The sequence below is a fragment of the Haliaeetus albicilla genome, chromosome 20, assembly GCF_947461875.1.
Source record: "Haliaeetus albicilla chromosome 20, bHalAlb1.1, whole genome shotgun sequence".
Taxonomy (NCBI): Eukaryota; Metazoa; Chordata; class Aves; order Accipitriformes; family Accipitridae; genus Haliaeetus; species Haliaeetus albicilla.
In genome coordinates, this window is record NC_091502.1 from 17,623,045 (window position 1) to 17,640,363 (window position 17,319).

The 17,319-nt window shown below is 40.8% G+C and overlaps 1 protein-coding gene across 7 annotated transcripts in view; it reads right to left on the reverse strand.

Moving 5' to 3' along the window:
• FAT3 (FAT atypical cadherin 3) overlaps positions 1-17,319 on the reverse strand; it is a 427,681-nt gene that overhangs the window by 62,947 nt on the left and 347,415 nt on the right. For all 7 annotated transcript variants that reach the window (XM_069808410.1, XM_069808407.1, XM_069808409.1 and 4 more), the window contains 3 exons: positions 9,952-10,148; positions 8,755-8,908; positions 6,991-7,224 (listed from right to left, as the gene is read on the reverse strand). In XM_069808410.1, coding sequence (XP_069664511.1) covers positions 6,991-7,224; positions 8,755-8,908; positions 9,952-10,148 — 585 coding nt within the window. The remainder of the gene's footprint in view (positions 1-6,990; positions 7,225-8,754; positions 8,909-9,951; positions 10,149-17,319) is intronic.

The window sequence follows — 17,319 nt, forward strand, 5'->3', positions numbered from 1 at the left end:
TCTTTCTATATGGCCTCTTTGCATGTTGCAGAAGGAAATGAGATTGGTTTGATGACTTCTGCTTGCTGAACACAGACTAGCTCTTAGCTTGATACACATATACTCATTTTAATGCAAGCTGGGTGACTAAGTCCCCCTGACTACCTATCTGCAGCTTTAAAAATCTGGCCCTTCGAAAGATTCAACAACAGGGTCATATAGACTCACTACTTACAGGATTAGGTCTCCTGAGTGCCTAGGCATGGGAAGCAAAATAAGCAATACGAAGTAGGGCTTGTTTAGGCAGAAAACTAAGCTTTCTATCATATTCCCCAAACACCTTGTTTGTTTACCTCCTAACACTAGGTAAGTCTAAACTCCACAGAGCCTGACTGTTATTTTTTATTTGGCAATTTTTCAGGGGCCCAAAGTGCTGTATCTCTGTGTTCCTACGAGTCCTCCTGCCTTTATTAAGAAGGCAAAAACTAGATTTTCTCCTGAATAACTCACTGGGTGAACCTGGACCTGTAGGTGTCCTTGGGGCCGGCCAGCCCACTGGGGAATGTGAGGCATTGCCCTCCCACTCTCCTTATGGAACAGAAGTCTAATGGTAAGGACACCTTTCCAGGAAGGAGGAGTACAAGGGTACATTGTCATAGACTATTACTTTTCATTCAATAAGCCCAGGGGAATAGAGCCCAGAATGCAGTCACCCACCAGGCTACAGAGCAATGCACACTCATGTCTTTTTTTTTTCCCATCTGGCTGATTCCTGAATCCTTTTTCAAATCAGCTTCAGTGACAGTGGAAAGGACTCCTTACTTCAACTATAACCCCTTACTTACGCAATGCTGTTTTGAATAGCTGCAGAACAAGGAATTAATAATTCAGGTCTTCCATATCCTGCATTAGTGCACTAACCCCCGGACTATTTTAAAAGACAGTGAGGCAAAGATGTGGGTAAAGATATAGGAAACTCCATGTATGTTTTAAAGAGAATGAGCCATCCTCTGGAAAGTATCTTGTAATATTTATTTTACAAAAACTCACGCAATATCCAGAAATATCATCCAGGTACTACTGGCATCATTGCCAAAGTTATCTACCTATTAGCTGTTGGGTTTTAGTAAATCTTCTGTCCTATTATCTCTGTTATTCTTCTTATTCATGTTTCAATCCTTGTTTTCTTCTTTTCAGATCCTGAATGCCTCAAAAGTTTCTAGATCCATTTTAAGGGACCTGCCCAACATAAACAAACATGCAAAGTGGAGGTTTCCTGTATACTGGCTTTGCCAGCAAATGCCAAAATCAGTATCTACTTCAGCATTTCTATTATTTTGTTACTTGCCATTGTACACAATTCAGAGAATTGCTCTTTAATCAAGCTGTGACCGTCTTGCACTCCTCTCTGACACTTCTGCAATCTCACCTGGCAGCACTTTACCATTCCCCAAGCCCACCTGTGTTGCCCAACTGTGTGTGCAACAGGCTCAGTTGCCCTAATTCCTTCAAGAGCGAAGCCCACCGTTGATACGGTTGAAGTCTGTACTCATTAATTCCATGTACGTGTTCTTGAAAGCGGTGACCCACTGAACAACCTAACGGAGTGATTTTTTTCTGTACTGTGCTCGCCGGCACTTCAGTGCCACTTTCTACAAACAAGTGATAAACCCTGGAGAACAATCCATGTTCCTCAGTCATTATTTCTGATAGATATTTCATTTTTATTGTTTTAATGGTTTCTTCATTTTTCTCATTGACACAAGGAGAGGACTAGAAGAAAAAGAAGATATAATATGCTTGCTTGATCACCCTCCTGCAGGTAAGTACACTCCAGACTAGACTGACTGAAACTTGAAGGAGAAGTTATATTACCATTCTTCCCTAGAAAAGACAGTTCTCATTTCCTGTGCACCTGCCTTACTAGTGCACATGGTAAGGGTTTGTTTTGGTGGTTTTTTTTTGGACAAACCGTCTTTATTGAAACATCAAAATCACTGAGGTCAAACCTTGCAAGGAAAGCATCAGTTTTGTCGCAGATTTCTTTGAAATCCAAGATAAAACTTTCCATCAGAAGCTGAAAGAAAATGGCCCTCCTTCCCCCAGTTCGCCAGGTTACCCAGCTGCTCACCATGCAGATAACGGGCCACAGTTTGCTCCCCTGTACTTCTTGGTGGAGAGGATCAGGCTTAGGGAGCAAATGTCTCCTATGGAGAAGGTCAAACGGCTTCCCCAGAAGGGCTGAGTCCCTTCTGCTGCAGCTCTTCCACTTTGTGCGAAGAGGTGAATAATCAGCTCCCCGCACGAAGAACCAGACTGATTAGACTTGATTGATTTAAACTCTCCACATTAAACACAAATGCACTAATCAGATGACTAGAGAATCCTTCTTATAAATCTTGGCCCAAATAATATTTAACTCTATACAATTCTGAAAAACCACATCCAAATTCAACCACAATTGACCAGTATAACCTGGCTGTACAAACTTATCTATGGCAGAGCCTCAAGTCTTATCCTGGCTCCTTGAATTAGGCTTTCAACACCCATTTTTTCCCTTATACCCATGTAAGTACCAAAGTTTCAAATACAAAGAACAAAGAACAGAAACCCAGGGTCATCATTCAAATCTCTCCACCCCCAAACTAGTTGGATGTTTTTTTTGGAACTGACGAATAAAACTCAAGACTGTTCTGTGTTCTGCTGTGAAGCTACAGCCTGCAGAACCTGGGACACATCTGTAACTCTGGGCATCCTATGTGCAAAAGTAGCACACTGCTTATTATTTTTCTAGGTTGCATTACTCAGTACCATTAAATCTGCTATTAGATATAGGAGAAAACTTCCCCAAGCTAAACTTTCTGCAAAATCTCATCTGCCATTAATTCTTCTTCTCTGAATTATTTCCAGCTTGGGAAGAGCTGGCAGTCAGAGAGGGCATTAGTGTGGGTTTGCTGCCTGTCTGCGCTGCTCTGCCAGGTCACAGTGAGTGTCAGGATTTTGTCTGCATCCATAGTGCAGGTCTCTGGTTATTCGCAGAGGGCCCCTGGGGTGCCCATGCTGCACAGCACTCAGGGAGTATCTCCATCCTTGGAGATATCCGAAACCGATTTGGACACAGTCCTAGACAACCTGCTGCAGGTTGCCCTGCTTGAGCAGGGTGGTTTTGGACAAGATGACCTGCCAGAGGTCCCATCCAACCTCAACCATTCTGTGACTGTGTGAACCCTGCAGCATGACACCTCTGCATCCACAAGGCCAGGAGACACATTTCTAGCAAGGCCGTCCAAAGCGCTTCACCTCTGACTTGCCACCACACACAGCCCTGTGGTCCTCACCTTCAGCCCACAGCGAGGGCCCTTCCTGACCCATTTGCTATTTGCACATGCCGCAAAAATGGGGCAGGGGAATGCGGGGTCATTCCTGCTGGGAAGTGGACCATGAACTGTGACAAATACAAGGCACAGACAAAACTACGTCAAAAAACAGGGCAGCTGGCAAAGGAGGACTGCCTGGCTGGGCAAGCGAGCGGGTGCGGACCTTTGCTGTTTGAGGTGTGACTGCTATTCAGGGAAGAATCAGATCAGTCTCAGTGGTGTCTGTGAGAAACTCCTAGATTTGGCTAGCCAGACTTTTTGTAACCTGGGCACCAGCTGGCTCCTTGCAGGCTGCGTGTCACCACAACTCCTGTGCAATGTACTTGTATGGGCCCTGGGGCTGGAGGGGGGCCATGGGGGACAGCCGAGGACAGATTTGCAACCAAATCAAGGCCACTCCTGCCAATTTTTTGTCTGCCTACATGCCTGTGTCTTCCTGCACGTTGGCTGCATGTAATACAAGGTGCTGGCTCCAAGACAACCTAGTCCATCTATACTGGTTGGTTGTGCAAGGAATAGAGGAGGACCGGCACGAGTGGGTACCAGCCGTGGCTTTAACCATCGGATAATGCAGAGCCTGGAGGGCAGCAGTGGCAGGCAAGACGGGGCTGGCTGACAAGGGCGTTCCCATTTTCAGCAAAATTAGAGCCCTGTATTCATCACAAACCCAGAAAAAACTAAATAGGTCAGTGAAATCACTAAACTGACTACGAGCGTGGATGGTGTGGAACTGCCGATGCCCCAGTGGTGATGACGAGGACTGCAGAAGGACGGATGATGCGCTGTTCATATTTAGTACAGTAAGTGTTTCTGTCTTCAGTAGACTACACCATCAATCATCACAGAAACAGGCCTGAGCATGGAGGTCATTCACAAGGCAAAGTAGCTGCAAGTGAGGCAGGAATTAACCATCACTTAAAGCACTGCTGAGCTTGGACCATGCTGTCATTCATTCTTTAATTCTGCGAGCAAGGCTGCAACACTGTATGCATGCAGAAAACAGGAGCAGGGCTGGAAATGAGTATGCACCTGCAGCTCAGGTTTGGGCTCCAGCTTTATTTTGAAGTTTATCAATTTTTTAATGTCATGCTTGCCACAAAGTCCCATGTAGGTTTTCTCAGTGTTGCTGCTCTAGCATGACCCTAATTCCTTTGAAACGGGCTGATATTGTAGTTGTCTGATGGGTTTGCTCAGATAATTACACCTCAGCATTCACTCCAATTCTTCTCGTGCCTTAATTTGAACAGAATGGAGTAATTTGGCACTTTGATTTGAAGACAGTGGGAGGTGGAAAATGCACTGCTCCCTGTGAACTTCTCTAAAACCCTGTAAAACCAGCATTTCTCTTTCATTTCTTAGCTTGCGCATTTCCAAACCTGATGGTGGTCAGTTAGTAGGAAATGTTATCTTGTGGAAATATTAAGAATTTCCGATGGAAGCAGGATGGAAGAAAAAAATGTTTTATATTAATGTTACTAATAAGTCTTAACAAAAGGACTTATGTATATTCTCTCTCCTTCAAGCGATCATTTAATTTAAGATACCTAGCTACATGGAGAGGTTATGTAAAATGAACTTGCGTGCTACTAGAGTTAAACAGTTAAACCCATTTTCTTCTGTTGAATATTGTGAAGAAGAATCACATCTCTCCTTCAGTGTGTCCAGCTGGTACAGCTAGTTTCTAAGCATGTATCCAAATTACAAATATATTAAACAACAATTTACGTTCCAGTCCTGAAATTTCCCAGGATATTATGAGTTCAGGAACTTCAAAACATATCAGAGGCACAAGGCAGATATAACACTATTTTCCTGTTAACTGGAAATTGTCTTAATTATCCAACAGTGTCTGACCACAATACCTTCAGTTTGATGTTAAATTGTGTTTAGGTGCAGACCGCAAATTGACTTCTCTCAAGTTTTATCTCAATGGCTTCCATATTGATACTCCTATCCTTACAGTACGTGGCTCTTCAAAACCCAAAGCGGAAGACTGCGCTAATTCTAAGACTGATCGTAAGATGATTCCTGAATGTTAAAAATTTATTTGTATGATGATTACTGGCTCCACTGATGTTTTCAGGGTAACACTCCACAAAACCTTACAGGAATATCATAGCCCATCAGGAATATCAATAATACATTTTTCTCTGTGATGGGAACATTACACTACCTGAACTCATTTATTATGCAGCAATAGGGAATCAGTGATTTTAGTAGGGACTAATAGAACAGTAATTAATATAAAATCCAATTTTAGAGACCAAAGTCACTTTCATATGATACAATGTCTTGTTTGATTTTCAGATCTAATCATTAAAGAAATACATAGCACCTTCTCATTCATCACATGCATCTCTCCCTTTAACTTATCTAGTTTCAGAAGGAAGATGTAGCAATTAGATCATGTTTTTTGGTTTTTGTTTTTTTTTTTTAATTGCTAACAATCTTATTATGTAAAGTTGGTGCTAGCAAGAACTTTTATTGACAACTTTTTATTCTAATTCTTTCTGTCTCCCTCTTTCCTTGAATGTCATCTCACCTGCGAGAAAAATGGTAATTAAGACAACAGTGGAAAACAACAACACTGAGTCTTCAGATTGTTCAGTAGTTTACTACCAGTAATTGGCTTTTCACCGCAGGACAGTATCATAATTTTAATTGTGATTTTTCAACCAAGGCATATAATGCAGATTTTCATAGATACTTTAATGAAGGCTTGCTGCTCCTTTACTGAATCCTGTATATTTACATTATCAGCCTTAGTAACAACTGAGACTTCCAGCATGCACTGTACTTAAAAAAAAAAAAAGATTTTAACATGAAATATTTTTTCATTCAATAAAAGGTCTGCTTTTTATGTGAAGCTACTCAGGCCACAGTTTTTACAAAACATCTCCAGAACCACAGGAAATAAAAATAAACTGTGGGGTTTATTTATTCCAACTGAAGTGAATGAGCTAAAAAAAAAATATCTGATATTTGGTAGGTTTCACCACTGTGTTATGCAAAAAAAACCCCTTTAAATATTTATAATTGAGCCCAGATTTCAACATTAAGGTTCTCATATAATAAACTATTACACTTTAAAAGAATGCAAACTTAAATAACCAGAACATTTATAATGTACATTCACAGTGTACAACAATAGTTTTATGCTAAGGTAACCAGCTGGAACAAATGGGAGTTATGGCAGTATAAAACTCTAGAAAAGCTGTGATTAATCAGGTATAGGTACCTATGACATGCAAGTATATTATTTGCATAAATAGAGGCATGGGTATTCAAAATCATGGCTCAAAAAGAGGTGAGACCATTGGAGGAAGGAAGTTGAAATTTACCCCCCAAATTATCATTTATCCCTAAACATAGCTATTGGTGATCAAGGCAATAAAAGAATACATGCTTCTGTGGCTGCTGCAATGCTTTTCTGTTTCTAACACCATTATGTCAAGCTCAGCCACCAGCATTTCGCTGTAAAGAAACAAAAGAGAGAAAAATGGGGGGGATGCAGAAGCAAAAAGAGGAAAGAATGAAGAAAGGCAGCAATAGACAAATTAATCTGTATTGCAATTCCACCAATCCACAGAGTTTTCCTGAACAATAATTATTGTTCGCAGCATTACTCACTTACCGACATCAGGATCAGTGGCTTGGACTCTTGTTAACAAAGCTTTAGTGGCTGTATTCTCATAGACACACGCGGTGTAGTGATCAGATGAAAACAGTGGTGGATTATCATTAACATCTTCTAAAATAAGATGGATTTCTGATTGGCAAAACCTGCCACCACCATCTGTGGCTCGGGCAACCAAGTTGTACGCAGGGATTTTCTCTCGGTCGAGAGGGGCCAAGGATTTCAGCTCACCTAAAATTGATTAAAAGCAGCAGCCATCATTATTACTGTAGCAACATCACTAATTCTAGACAGTGTTAAGTATCTCAAAAACAAGTATTTCACAGGAATAGGAAAGAGAAAAAAAAATCAACCTTGCTTATTCCAATGAACGGCTTAAAAACTCACAGCAGTGTCACTTCTCACTCTTCTTCACCCAACAATGTGAGCTGCCAGTATGAGTGCAGGGAGGACAAGCCACTCATGGTGGCCATCAACAGCCTACAACGTCACCCATATGAACACCACCGTGTTCTTCCAAGCCTGTCTTTCTGTTATCTCAAGTTTTATAGACTCTTAGACAGAGAAACACATCCTGAATCTGATGACAGTAGCTGTAGTGAACGTTAAATTTTCTAACGCTACTGTTCAAAAATAACATCAACACCCACGTTCTCCCCACAAAGCAATCTCCAACCAGCTCTGAATTCTCGTAGATACCTCTGGCATCTAGTCTGAAACAAACTTCTTATTCTCATACAGAGACGGGTATCACAATAAACATTAACAGCAACAAAAAGCCAGCTTATTCAGACTGTGAGAGCTTTACCCATGATCCATTTCCTACTGCACAGATAAACAACCACCAAACATTGCCACATCACTACTAGTCAGAAGGTAAGTTTGGGGTTAATTTTGTAAAGGGTGTAATTTGCAGTTAAATAAAAAACTTGTTCTTGAAGAGGGCAATCCTTTCCCTTCCACACACTGCATAGATCTCTGAACACCTCCTCTTCCATCAGTAACGCTACGGCAATAGTGGGCTCTGTCTCCTGCTAGTCAGCCGGAGGAGGCATTGCACAGGGAAGGACTTAAGTCTATCATTATGGAAACCAAATTCCTAAGAATAACAGAACGGTGGGATTTTTATTCATGGGAAAATGATTATAGTTAGCTTTACTTCATAACAACCATAAAATCTAGATCTTAGCAAGATCAGTATCTTTTTCCAGACCAACTGCCAAATGTACAAGACCTCTGTAGCATTCCACTGTGCCCACAAATTCATTGCTGATATCCTTTCTCCCCCAAAATCTGCGTATAAAAGGAATGTCTTTTTTACAGGATCTACATACCAATATATCTAGACCAAGGCAGAAGAAGCGAGGTCCAAAGGTGAAGGAGGACCATGTTGGCATCTTCCCCCCTTCTGTACCAAAAAGACTCCAGGACAACACATGGAGGTGATTCGAGACAGCCAGCATGGCTTCCCAAAGGGCAAGTCTTGCCTGCCCAACCTAGTGGCCTTCTGTGATGGAGTGACTGCATCAGTGGACAAGGGAAGAGCTATGGATGTCACCTATCTGGACTTCTGCAAGGCCTTTGACACGGTCCCCCACAACATCCTTCTCTCTAAATTGGAGAGATATGGATTTGAGGGGTGGACTGCTCGGTGGATGAGGAACTGGCTGATAACGAAGTTAACTCAAGTTAAGAAAACTAGCACCCACTGATGTCGAGGGATTAAGAAGGCTGTTCAGAAACATTCAGTTGTCATCTTACCATTTTCTGGATCTAAGAAAAATTTATTGTTCCCAGCACCATAGAGAGAATAGCGAATTTCGCCATTGGACCCAATGTCAGCATCTTTAGCGCTGATTTTAAGAATGACTTTGTTTGATGGAATGTCTTCAGGAAACAGTGCTGTGTACGCAACCTAGAGAAAAAAACAGAAATGTAAGCTATGCTGTAACAGTATTTTATAGTCTCTGCACAACTCTTTTTTTAAACTCTCTGTAGTGCATCTTTCTATACAGGAAACAATTTTCCTTCACGTAACACATTCCTAGAAATTCAAATCACTGTTAAGCTTTGAGGTGTCACAAAAACAATGCCAAATTATGACTGTTAATAGGGCTTGTCTTAGATGTTAAATGCGGTCTCATTTTCTATCTTCAGTTTGTTTCGTCAACACCCATGAAATGGAAACTTTGATGAGTGTGCTAACGAAGACAACTGTTTTTATCGCCTCATCCAGCAGTGTTTGAGGGAAATACAGACTGTGATTCCCCAGAGTGGTGCTTGCAATGACAGTGGTCCATCAGTGATAATGTAATGGTGGGAATTATATGAGTATATACATATACACATATACACATATAAGATTCTGTGAGCGGTACCACTAAGGAACTCTGCATTTCATCGTGTCTTTTCTTTCACACAGACCTTTCTATTGCAGTAATATCGGTTCCCCACATTGCCGTTCCACAGAATAAGAGACAGCTAGCACGGTGAAAGCTGTGGTCAGGCTACACTGCGTGCATGCCCAACAACATGAGAGCAAGCTACGTTCTTCTGCCTTTTCCACTGGGTCTCTGGCATCTGCCAGGTTCAGGAAGTCTGGAGTTAAACTAGATTGAAGGCATTTCCACATTGGTTGTGAAGGGAAAGCACATTTTTTCTGCAAGGGGGGAGTAGCTGCCCAGTGCCACCTCACAATGCTTCATTTTTTTCTAAAGCCAACTAAGGCAACTGTGGACAAGACTCCTTTGCCACATTTACTAGACCATTATCCTTCAATCTTGGCTTCACAGGACTTCTTTATCCTGCTTGCCTCCCAGATCACTCCAGATTCTTCAACTAAGACCTTAAAGATGAAAAAGGGCATTGCCTGTGAATACCTGTAAATAGCAGGGACACCCTTAGGGAAACCATCACTTTCAACACAACAGTCGATTGCCGCGGGTGTTGCTAACTCACCTGTTCACAAACTGGATTATTATCATTAACATCAGTGACGGTCACTTCCACGGCAGCTTGGGTCACAAAGAGGCCATCCGTGGCGGTGATGTTCAGATAATAAATGTCTTGCTCTTCCCGATCTAGAGGCCTTTTAACATAAACCTTCCACTCATTCTGAACCAGTCCCAGAGCAAACTTCCCTTTGGGATTCCCTCCTGCAACGAGACAAGCAACACGCAACAGGCTGGGGCGTCCCTTCAGAGCTCCCACCTCATTTAAACACACAGACACATCACAGAGGACCTGAATTAAGCAGTTGTCATTTGTTTTACAGTGGTCGGTGCTTTCAAACTGACAGACTCAGGAAATCTGTAATGAGATTATGCTCCCCGTGTTTATTGCCCCCCGAACGCCTTGTATGAAAGTGAACCAATAACTTTCAGTGGAAACAAAATCCATTTAGCAGAGCTGAAGATGATCTCTTGTTTAGTTCCCCGTAAGGGCAATCAAATTCAAACTGTGAACAATCAATAGTCCTCTCAGGCTGGTACAATTGTCTTTCCACTTAGTCTCCGGAGAGGATGTAATACACCGTAGCTCTTGTTACCAAGACAATTTCATTAGCTGTTGATTATGCAATCAAGGACTGGAAGTGGGTTCTATTAAGGAATCCTCTAATGAAAGCTTTATCATACAGCTGCGCCGTTCCTCTGCTCATTAAAATTCTAGTTTTTAAAAAAGTTTACATGACACAGGAAGACACATTAGTATTAAATAGTCCTAACAAGAGGTCATTTGAGGAGCAGTTGGAAGATAAGCAGTACAATTAGATCAAATGTATCTGAGACTGAAAGCTGGTGAAAGGAGTGCAGGAGACGAAAGAGAACAGCTTTTTATCATGCCGTAACACTGACACTTGAACCTGGCAATGTTGCTCTTCCTCATCATTACATTGCCTGGTGACAAAAGCAGGTTGGGAGAGGGAAAGTTTTGGTCCACATCATCCTCAGGAAGGAAGGAAGGACATGTCACATGCAGAAGGGCACAATAATCGAGGTGGGCACAGCTGTTAATGTTTCCAACAGTTATTTACTCTTTCATCTGAAATGGTGTAGTCCCCTGCCTGCTCCACGAAGAAACCACTTTCAGTCGCCTTTCTCTGAGCCCAATCTCAACCCCCTGTCAGACCAGATAGTAAAATCTTTTAAGCCATTGTTGTGGATTAACCCTGGTAGGCAGCTAAGCCCCACACAGCTGCTAGCTCATTCCCCCCACAGCGGGAAGGGGGAGACAATCGGAAAGGTAAAAGTGCAGAAACTCATGGGTTGAGATAAAGTCAGTTTAATAGGTAAAGCAAAAGCTGCTTGTGTAAGCAGAGCAAAATAAGGAATTAATGGCAGGTGTTCAGCCATCTCCAGGAAAGCCGGGCTCCATCACGTGTAACAGTTACTTGGGAAGACAAACGCCATTACTCCAAATGTCCCCCCTTCATCCTTCTTCCTCCAGCTCTATATGCTGAGCACGACACCCTATGGTCTGGAATATCCCTTGGGTCAGTCGGGGTCAGCTGTCCCGGCTGTGTCCCCTCCAGCTCCTTGTGCCCCCCCAGCCTCCTCGCTGGTGGGGTGGGGGGAGAGGCAGAAAAAGCCTTGCCTCTGGGTAAGCCCTGCTCCGCAATAGCTAAAACATCCCTGTGGTATCAACACTGTTTTGGTCACAAAACCGAAACATAGCACCATACCAGCTGCGATGAAGAAAATTAATTCTACCCCAGCCAAAACAAGTAAAGCCAACTACCCAGTCTTCTGGGCACAGTGTCTAACACAACCTTGGTCTGTAAAAACATAGCTGCACATTTAATAATTTAGGATAGAACACTATAGTCACAGCAAACTTATGTGCTACACAAACTGAGTGAGGACATAGAAAAAAGCATCACGCTTCTCCACTGGGTGAACTATAATTCCAGCTAACATGCTACTAGTGCTTTCACCACCATGTTAAGTTTTCTGCTGTGCTTTCCCACGCAGAAATGAAATCTGAGAACTACTTTCCATGTTTCTCATGTATAAAAGTGGTATAAAAATACTAAGGGAATGCTTATTCTTTCTTGTAACAGGATCAAGAATGTCAAGCGTCCTAGTGTACTTTTGCTTACAACTTATTCAGGGTCCTGACATGTGTCAGGGGACCTGTCCAAGCTCAGTGGAAAGACCAGGTTCTTAAACCTTCCTCTCTAGTACTTGTGCTGAATGTTTGAGTAAATAACTATTCAAAAAAAAAATCCAAGGCTGAATTATTTGAGTTGCCTCTGCTGTCGAGTGACTAGATGTCACTGTTGTTGCTTCTGGTGTCACAATTCTGTCAGTTCCCAGGGACCTTCTTAGCAAAAAAATAAGGCAGAGAAGATCTGAACTTGAAACTGAGCTTAAAACCAAGCAAAAAAGTCTAATGCATATTTCATACCTTCTTTCTACATCAAAAAGCAGAAAAGAGGTCACAGGCTGTAATCTATGTCTTCTTCATTAGCTACCAATGACAAGATAGACTGGTTTCTATTTAATATGAAAACTAAGTCAGTTGAGACAGGCTGAGCAAATCTTTCTTGTTAAGCATCGCCATTTGTCCTAGCAGTAACTGTGTCAAAAAATCACATTGTAATGAGTAAGATTTCTGGAAAATTAGTCAGATAGGCATTATAATTATAAAAGGCCCTCTAATTAAACAGAGCACAAAACTGGTATATCAAACACAGATATTTTCTGTTGATAGAAAATCACCTTTTTCGATCACAAAACCAAGCAGATCCTAATTTTCCCACTGATTTCTATGACAGTCTGGAATAATCATCAGAGGACTTGGTTAAACCTTGTTTAATCTGTTTTGTGATATAAACACACATTTCTGCTAAAGAGGGTTACACAGTATGTCGATGTGCACTACAGGCCATATCTGTATACAATTCAAGGCAATGAGACTGTCCATTGACTTGAGTCTTAATGTGACTTCAAAGAAGGTAGACCCCTGCTGATTGACATTAAATTCTCTCTATTCGGTTCAACACCAGCATAAAATAGCTTAACTCCCCTTTATAAAAGGCTGTAATCTTGTCATAGTGAGTTTAATGTTGTAAACCATTAATAAAACTGGTCTTAAATATTCTTATTTAGCTTTGTGATATTAATCAGTGCTTTCCTGCATATTAGTCCTTTTGTAAAAGGAAATGATTAACTGTCCCGACCAACTATGAAGCAATACATTCAAGGTACGGGTATCCCATTGCTAAGAAAAAAGGAAGGGTAAAATCTAATTAAAATCAGCTGGTGGCTTTTATGGCTGGCAGTAATGCTAGCTTGGAGCGATTTTAAAATCACTGTTGCTTTGTTGTTGATGGAATGGCTTTTAAATCATACATAGGAATTTGGGGAGTATGCATAAAAAAAAAGTCCTTGGGATCCCTTTCACCCCACTTTACTCCACTAGAAAAGGATCAATTTGAATGACCAAGAAACCTGTGCAATTAGCAGCAAACATGTGTAACAGTTTATCTGCATGCCTTTTTCATTAGCGCTACCTTTCTTTTTTTTTTTTTTGTTTCTTAGGACTGGCTATACACTTTGTTGATAGAAGACAAAGGTAGAAGTTGTATTATAAAGTGTAACAGAAATAATGAGATGTAAACACTAAAATACCATCAAGGAAATAGTCTCAAAAAAAGAAAGGCAAAAAAATCCACACTGTGGCCCAGGGAACCATTTTCTAGTACTTATACATATGTCTTGACGCAGATCTCATTCTGCAGTGATTAATTAACTTTTTCACTAATATATGTAAGCAGATTCAGTTTCCTAGGGGCATTCTAATTAATTAGTTTTTCACTCTGAATAATGTAGCTTTTCTAAACGGAAGCCTCCTGACTACATGTATTAATGGATTCTTTAAAATCTTTTGGCAGTTTTCTTATGTTCTACTTTGAATGTCACAACAGTGAAGTGCTAGCTACAAAAAACACTCCAGTAACTTTTTAGAAAGGGTTTGAGGCTAAAAGAATCAGCACTATCTTTTATCTTTTGTTACTTGAAGTTTAAATAATGCTCTCCCTCCCTCCCTAGTCAGCAAATAGTACAAAGGCAAATCAAGCTCAAGTTTAAGTAAAGAAAGAAAACAGCCAGATACAAATGAAATGCAGAGACACAGTGATCCAAAATAAACAAATCCTGACACACATCATTACTAAAGCACACACAGAGGGAATTATAAGGGAACAGAAAACTAGAAGCCAACAGTATCAGTTTTCACTGTAATGTCCCAATCTGGGAGGGGGAACTGAGTATTTACTGACTTATTTATTTAGTTTCTCTCTTACATTTATGCATTTATTTTGATACTTTCAATTCCCAATTAGAACTCTAGTCATTTGCATCACATAAAATCAATAGGTTTATCCTCCACTCCCAGTTTAAGATGTTGCGCGTTTACTGAGCTGCCGAAATGATAAATCCAATCCTCTTAGCTTTACTATCGTAAAATTGCAGACACTGTTCTTCAGCCTGCAGCACAAGTCCTCCCCAAACACTGAAACATCCATTTCTCTAGAACTCCAGGATCTCAAATATAAAATAAAAACAAACAAAAAACATCACTTTGCTCATATTGGGCAATCAACCCAGCAAAAACCCTACTGTGTACAATACCAGTTCCTTCTTCCAAAACACACTGTCCATCTTCCTTGTATTCAGCTGAACCAAGCTTAAAGACTATTGTCTGTCCTTAGATTTACATGCCTGATGGAGCCTAATTAACATCACTGAGGAACACAAAACACTTTACTGTACCAAAGTCTTAGCAACTGACATTTTTCTGGTGGCTTTTCCTAGTTTACCACTGTTAAATCTCAGTAAAGCTGGCTGGGTCTAGGCTGGCTAAACATCCTAGCTAAACATCAGCAGAGACCTGGTTGTAGCCAAACTGCCTCAAATGATATAGGCAATGACCTCAAATGAGCCTTCAAAAGAAAACTGCTGTGCTCCCTAAGTACGTTTGCGTCATCTGCGCTTCCTATTGATTTTCTATTAAGATTTATATATAATGCTTTTGCTTTGTGAACATCTCCAGCTGCTACCAAACTACAAATAACAAAGGGTAAGTGCAAAAGTTCCCCCCCCCCATCAAATGCAGATGAAGGTGGACTTGAAAATGGCAACTACTTGCCAGTAATCATGGAAACCGATCCTAAACTGATGGAGTTCAGAACAGAATACATATTCATCTACCAGAATGTATCTATCTACTCCTTTTCAGTTGACCAGAAGACTGCAATAAGCATTTGTATTTCTCAAAAGAATGCAAAGGAACCTTCAGTGATCACATCTAACCCAGAACGTTTCTTTCTTTCATCTCCTAAGTGATGATTTTTTTCCTGAATGCTACTTTTCTCCAGGTGCATTGCACAAAGCTGGTTTTGGTGGATCCACATGTCATTCTCATAATTAGTTTTCTTCTCCCTTTTTGTCAGTGTCCCATTTTCCCTCAGAGTTTGTTTATTGTATTCACAGAAGTTTCTATGGCTCAAAATGCCTCCAGAAAGCCACAGCATTTGAATAATCATCTAGCTAATCTAATGCCATGAAATATTCAAGTGCAGTTCCTGCGCTCAACATGAGGTAATGTGTGAATAGACTATTTCGTTAGTTAAACTATACTTTAATATGTTTTGACATTTTAATCAAAAGAACCTAATTTCTCCTTATGCATATCCCAACTCCAAAGGATATATTCAAAGACAGTGGAATTTCTGAGCTCATATACTTTAGTAGTTGTACAGTAGCCATTACAGAAAGTTTTAGGCTTTGATATCTAACATTTTCAGAAACTAAATACCAGCAAAATATCTGACATATTTTGAACTGTGATAGAAATTAAGGTACAGAATGATCTATAATTTTTGAGTCACATAGAATCATAGAACCAAAGAATGGTTTGGGTTGGAAGGGACCTTGAAGATCATCCAGTTCCAACCCCCCTGCCATGGGCAGGGACACCTTCCACTAGACCAGGTTGCTCAAAGCCCCATCCAACCTGGCCTTGAACACTGCCAGGGATGGGGTATCACAACTTCTCTGGGCAATCTGTTCCAGTGCCTCACCACCCTCACAGTGAAGAACTTCTTCCTTACATCTAATCTCAGTCTATCCTCCTTCAGTTTAAAGCCATTGCCCCTTGTCCTATCACTACATGCCCCTGTAAAAAGTCCCTCTCTGGCCTTCTTGCAGGCTCCCTTTAAGTACTGGAAGGCTGTTATAAGGTCTTCCTGGAGCCTTCTCTTCTCCAGGCTGAACAACCCCAACCCTCTCAGCCTGTCCCCATAGGAGAGGTGCTCCAGCCCTCTGACACATGTGACAGTTATTATTCAAAAGTCCAGTTTTTGCTAAATTAACAGCACAGGGATGTGAAGAAAACATTATTATGTAACTAAAAGCATAATTCATTATAAGAGATGACTGAAAGACTTCAGAACAAAGAGAAAAACAGTACCTTCAGCTTATGATCACAGTACATGAATGCATTTTTTTTACAAGGGGATACTGGGATCCCCAAACTCCTTCAAATATCACAAAATCTCTAGGATGAGGCACTACTTATTTACTTTTAGATATGTGGGAACTGGATTACCAGCAGCTAATGCACCTTGCCCAAAGCCTCCAAATCTTGTGCTTTATCCACAAGACTATTTTTGCCTCTACTTCTAATATCCTACAATGCATCACACTATAAACACATAGTCTTTGCAAACCTTTAAACTGAATCCAGACTTTCAAGTAAATGGTCAGAATGAATTTCTGGTTGCTTTGAAAATGATACTACTTCTGATGTGTAACACAGGCAGTCTATGGCTAACTGCAATAATACACCTCTCCCTACACACCATCCTGCAGCAATTTCCAATTTGATTGCTAACGAGGGGGTTGGTCTTACCCTCCAGATCAAAATATACAAACTGTTATCCCCTTAGTTAAGTCATTTTTGCCAATAGCCTGCTTCCTACGTGCAGTCTTGTGTAATTCTGATCCCGTCCAGTGATAAAAATGCCAATTTGTCCAATAATCTGGTTATTACTAGGTAATTAATATTAGCTCTTGGATTGTGAAGGTTGGGAGGAATGACAAAGTTGTTCCCTAACAAAATCTATTGAACAATGCAAGCCGTAGGCAGAAAAATAACTGCAGCACCCCATCACTCATAACATACACAAAAGGCAGTCTGAATCTAGGGGAAAAGAATGATAATAAATATAGCACAATAGGAAAGAGCAATGTTACCACACTTTGAAAAATATGTTAGTAATGTAATCGAAATTGCCTTATGCTGTATATAACAATGCATGGC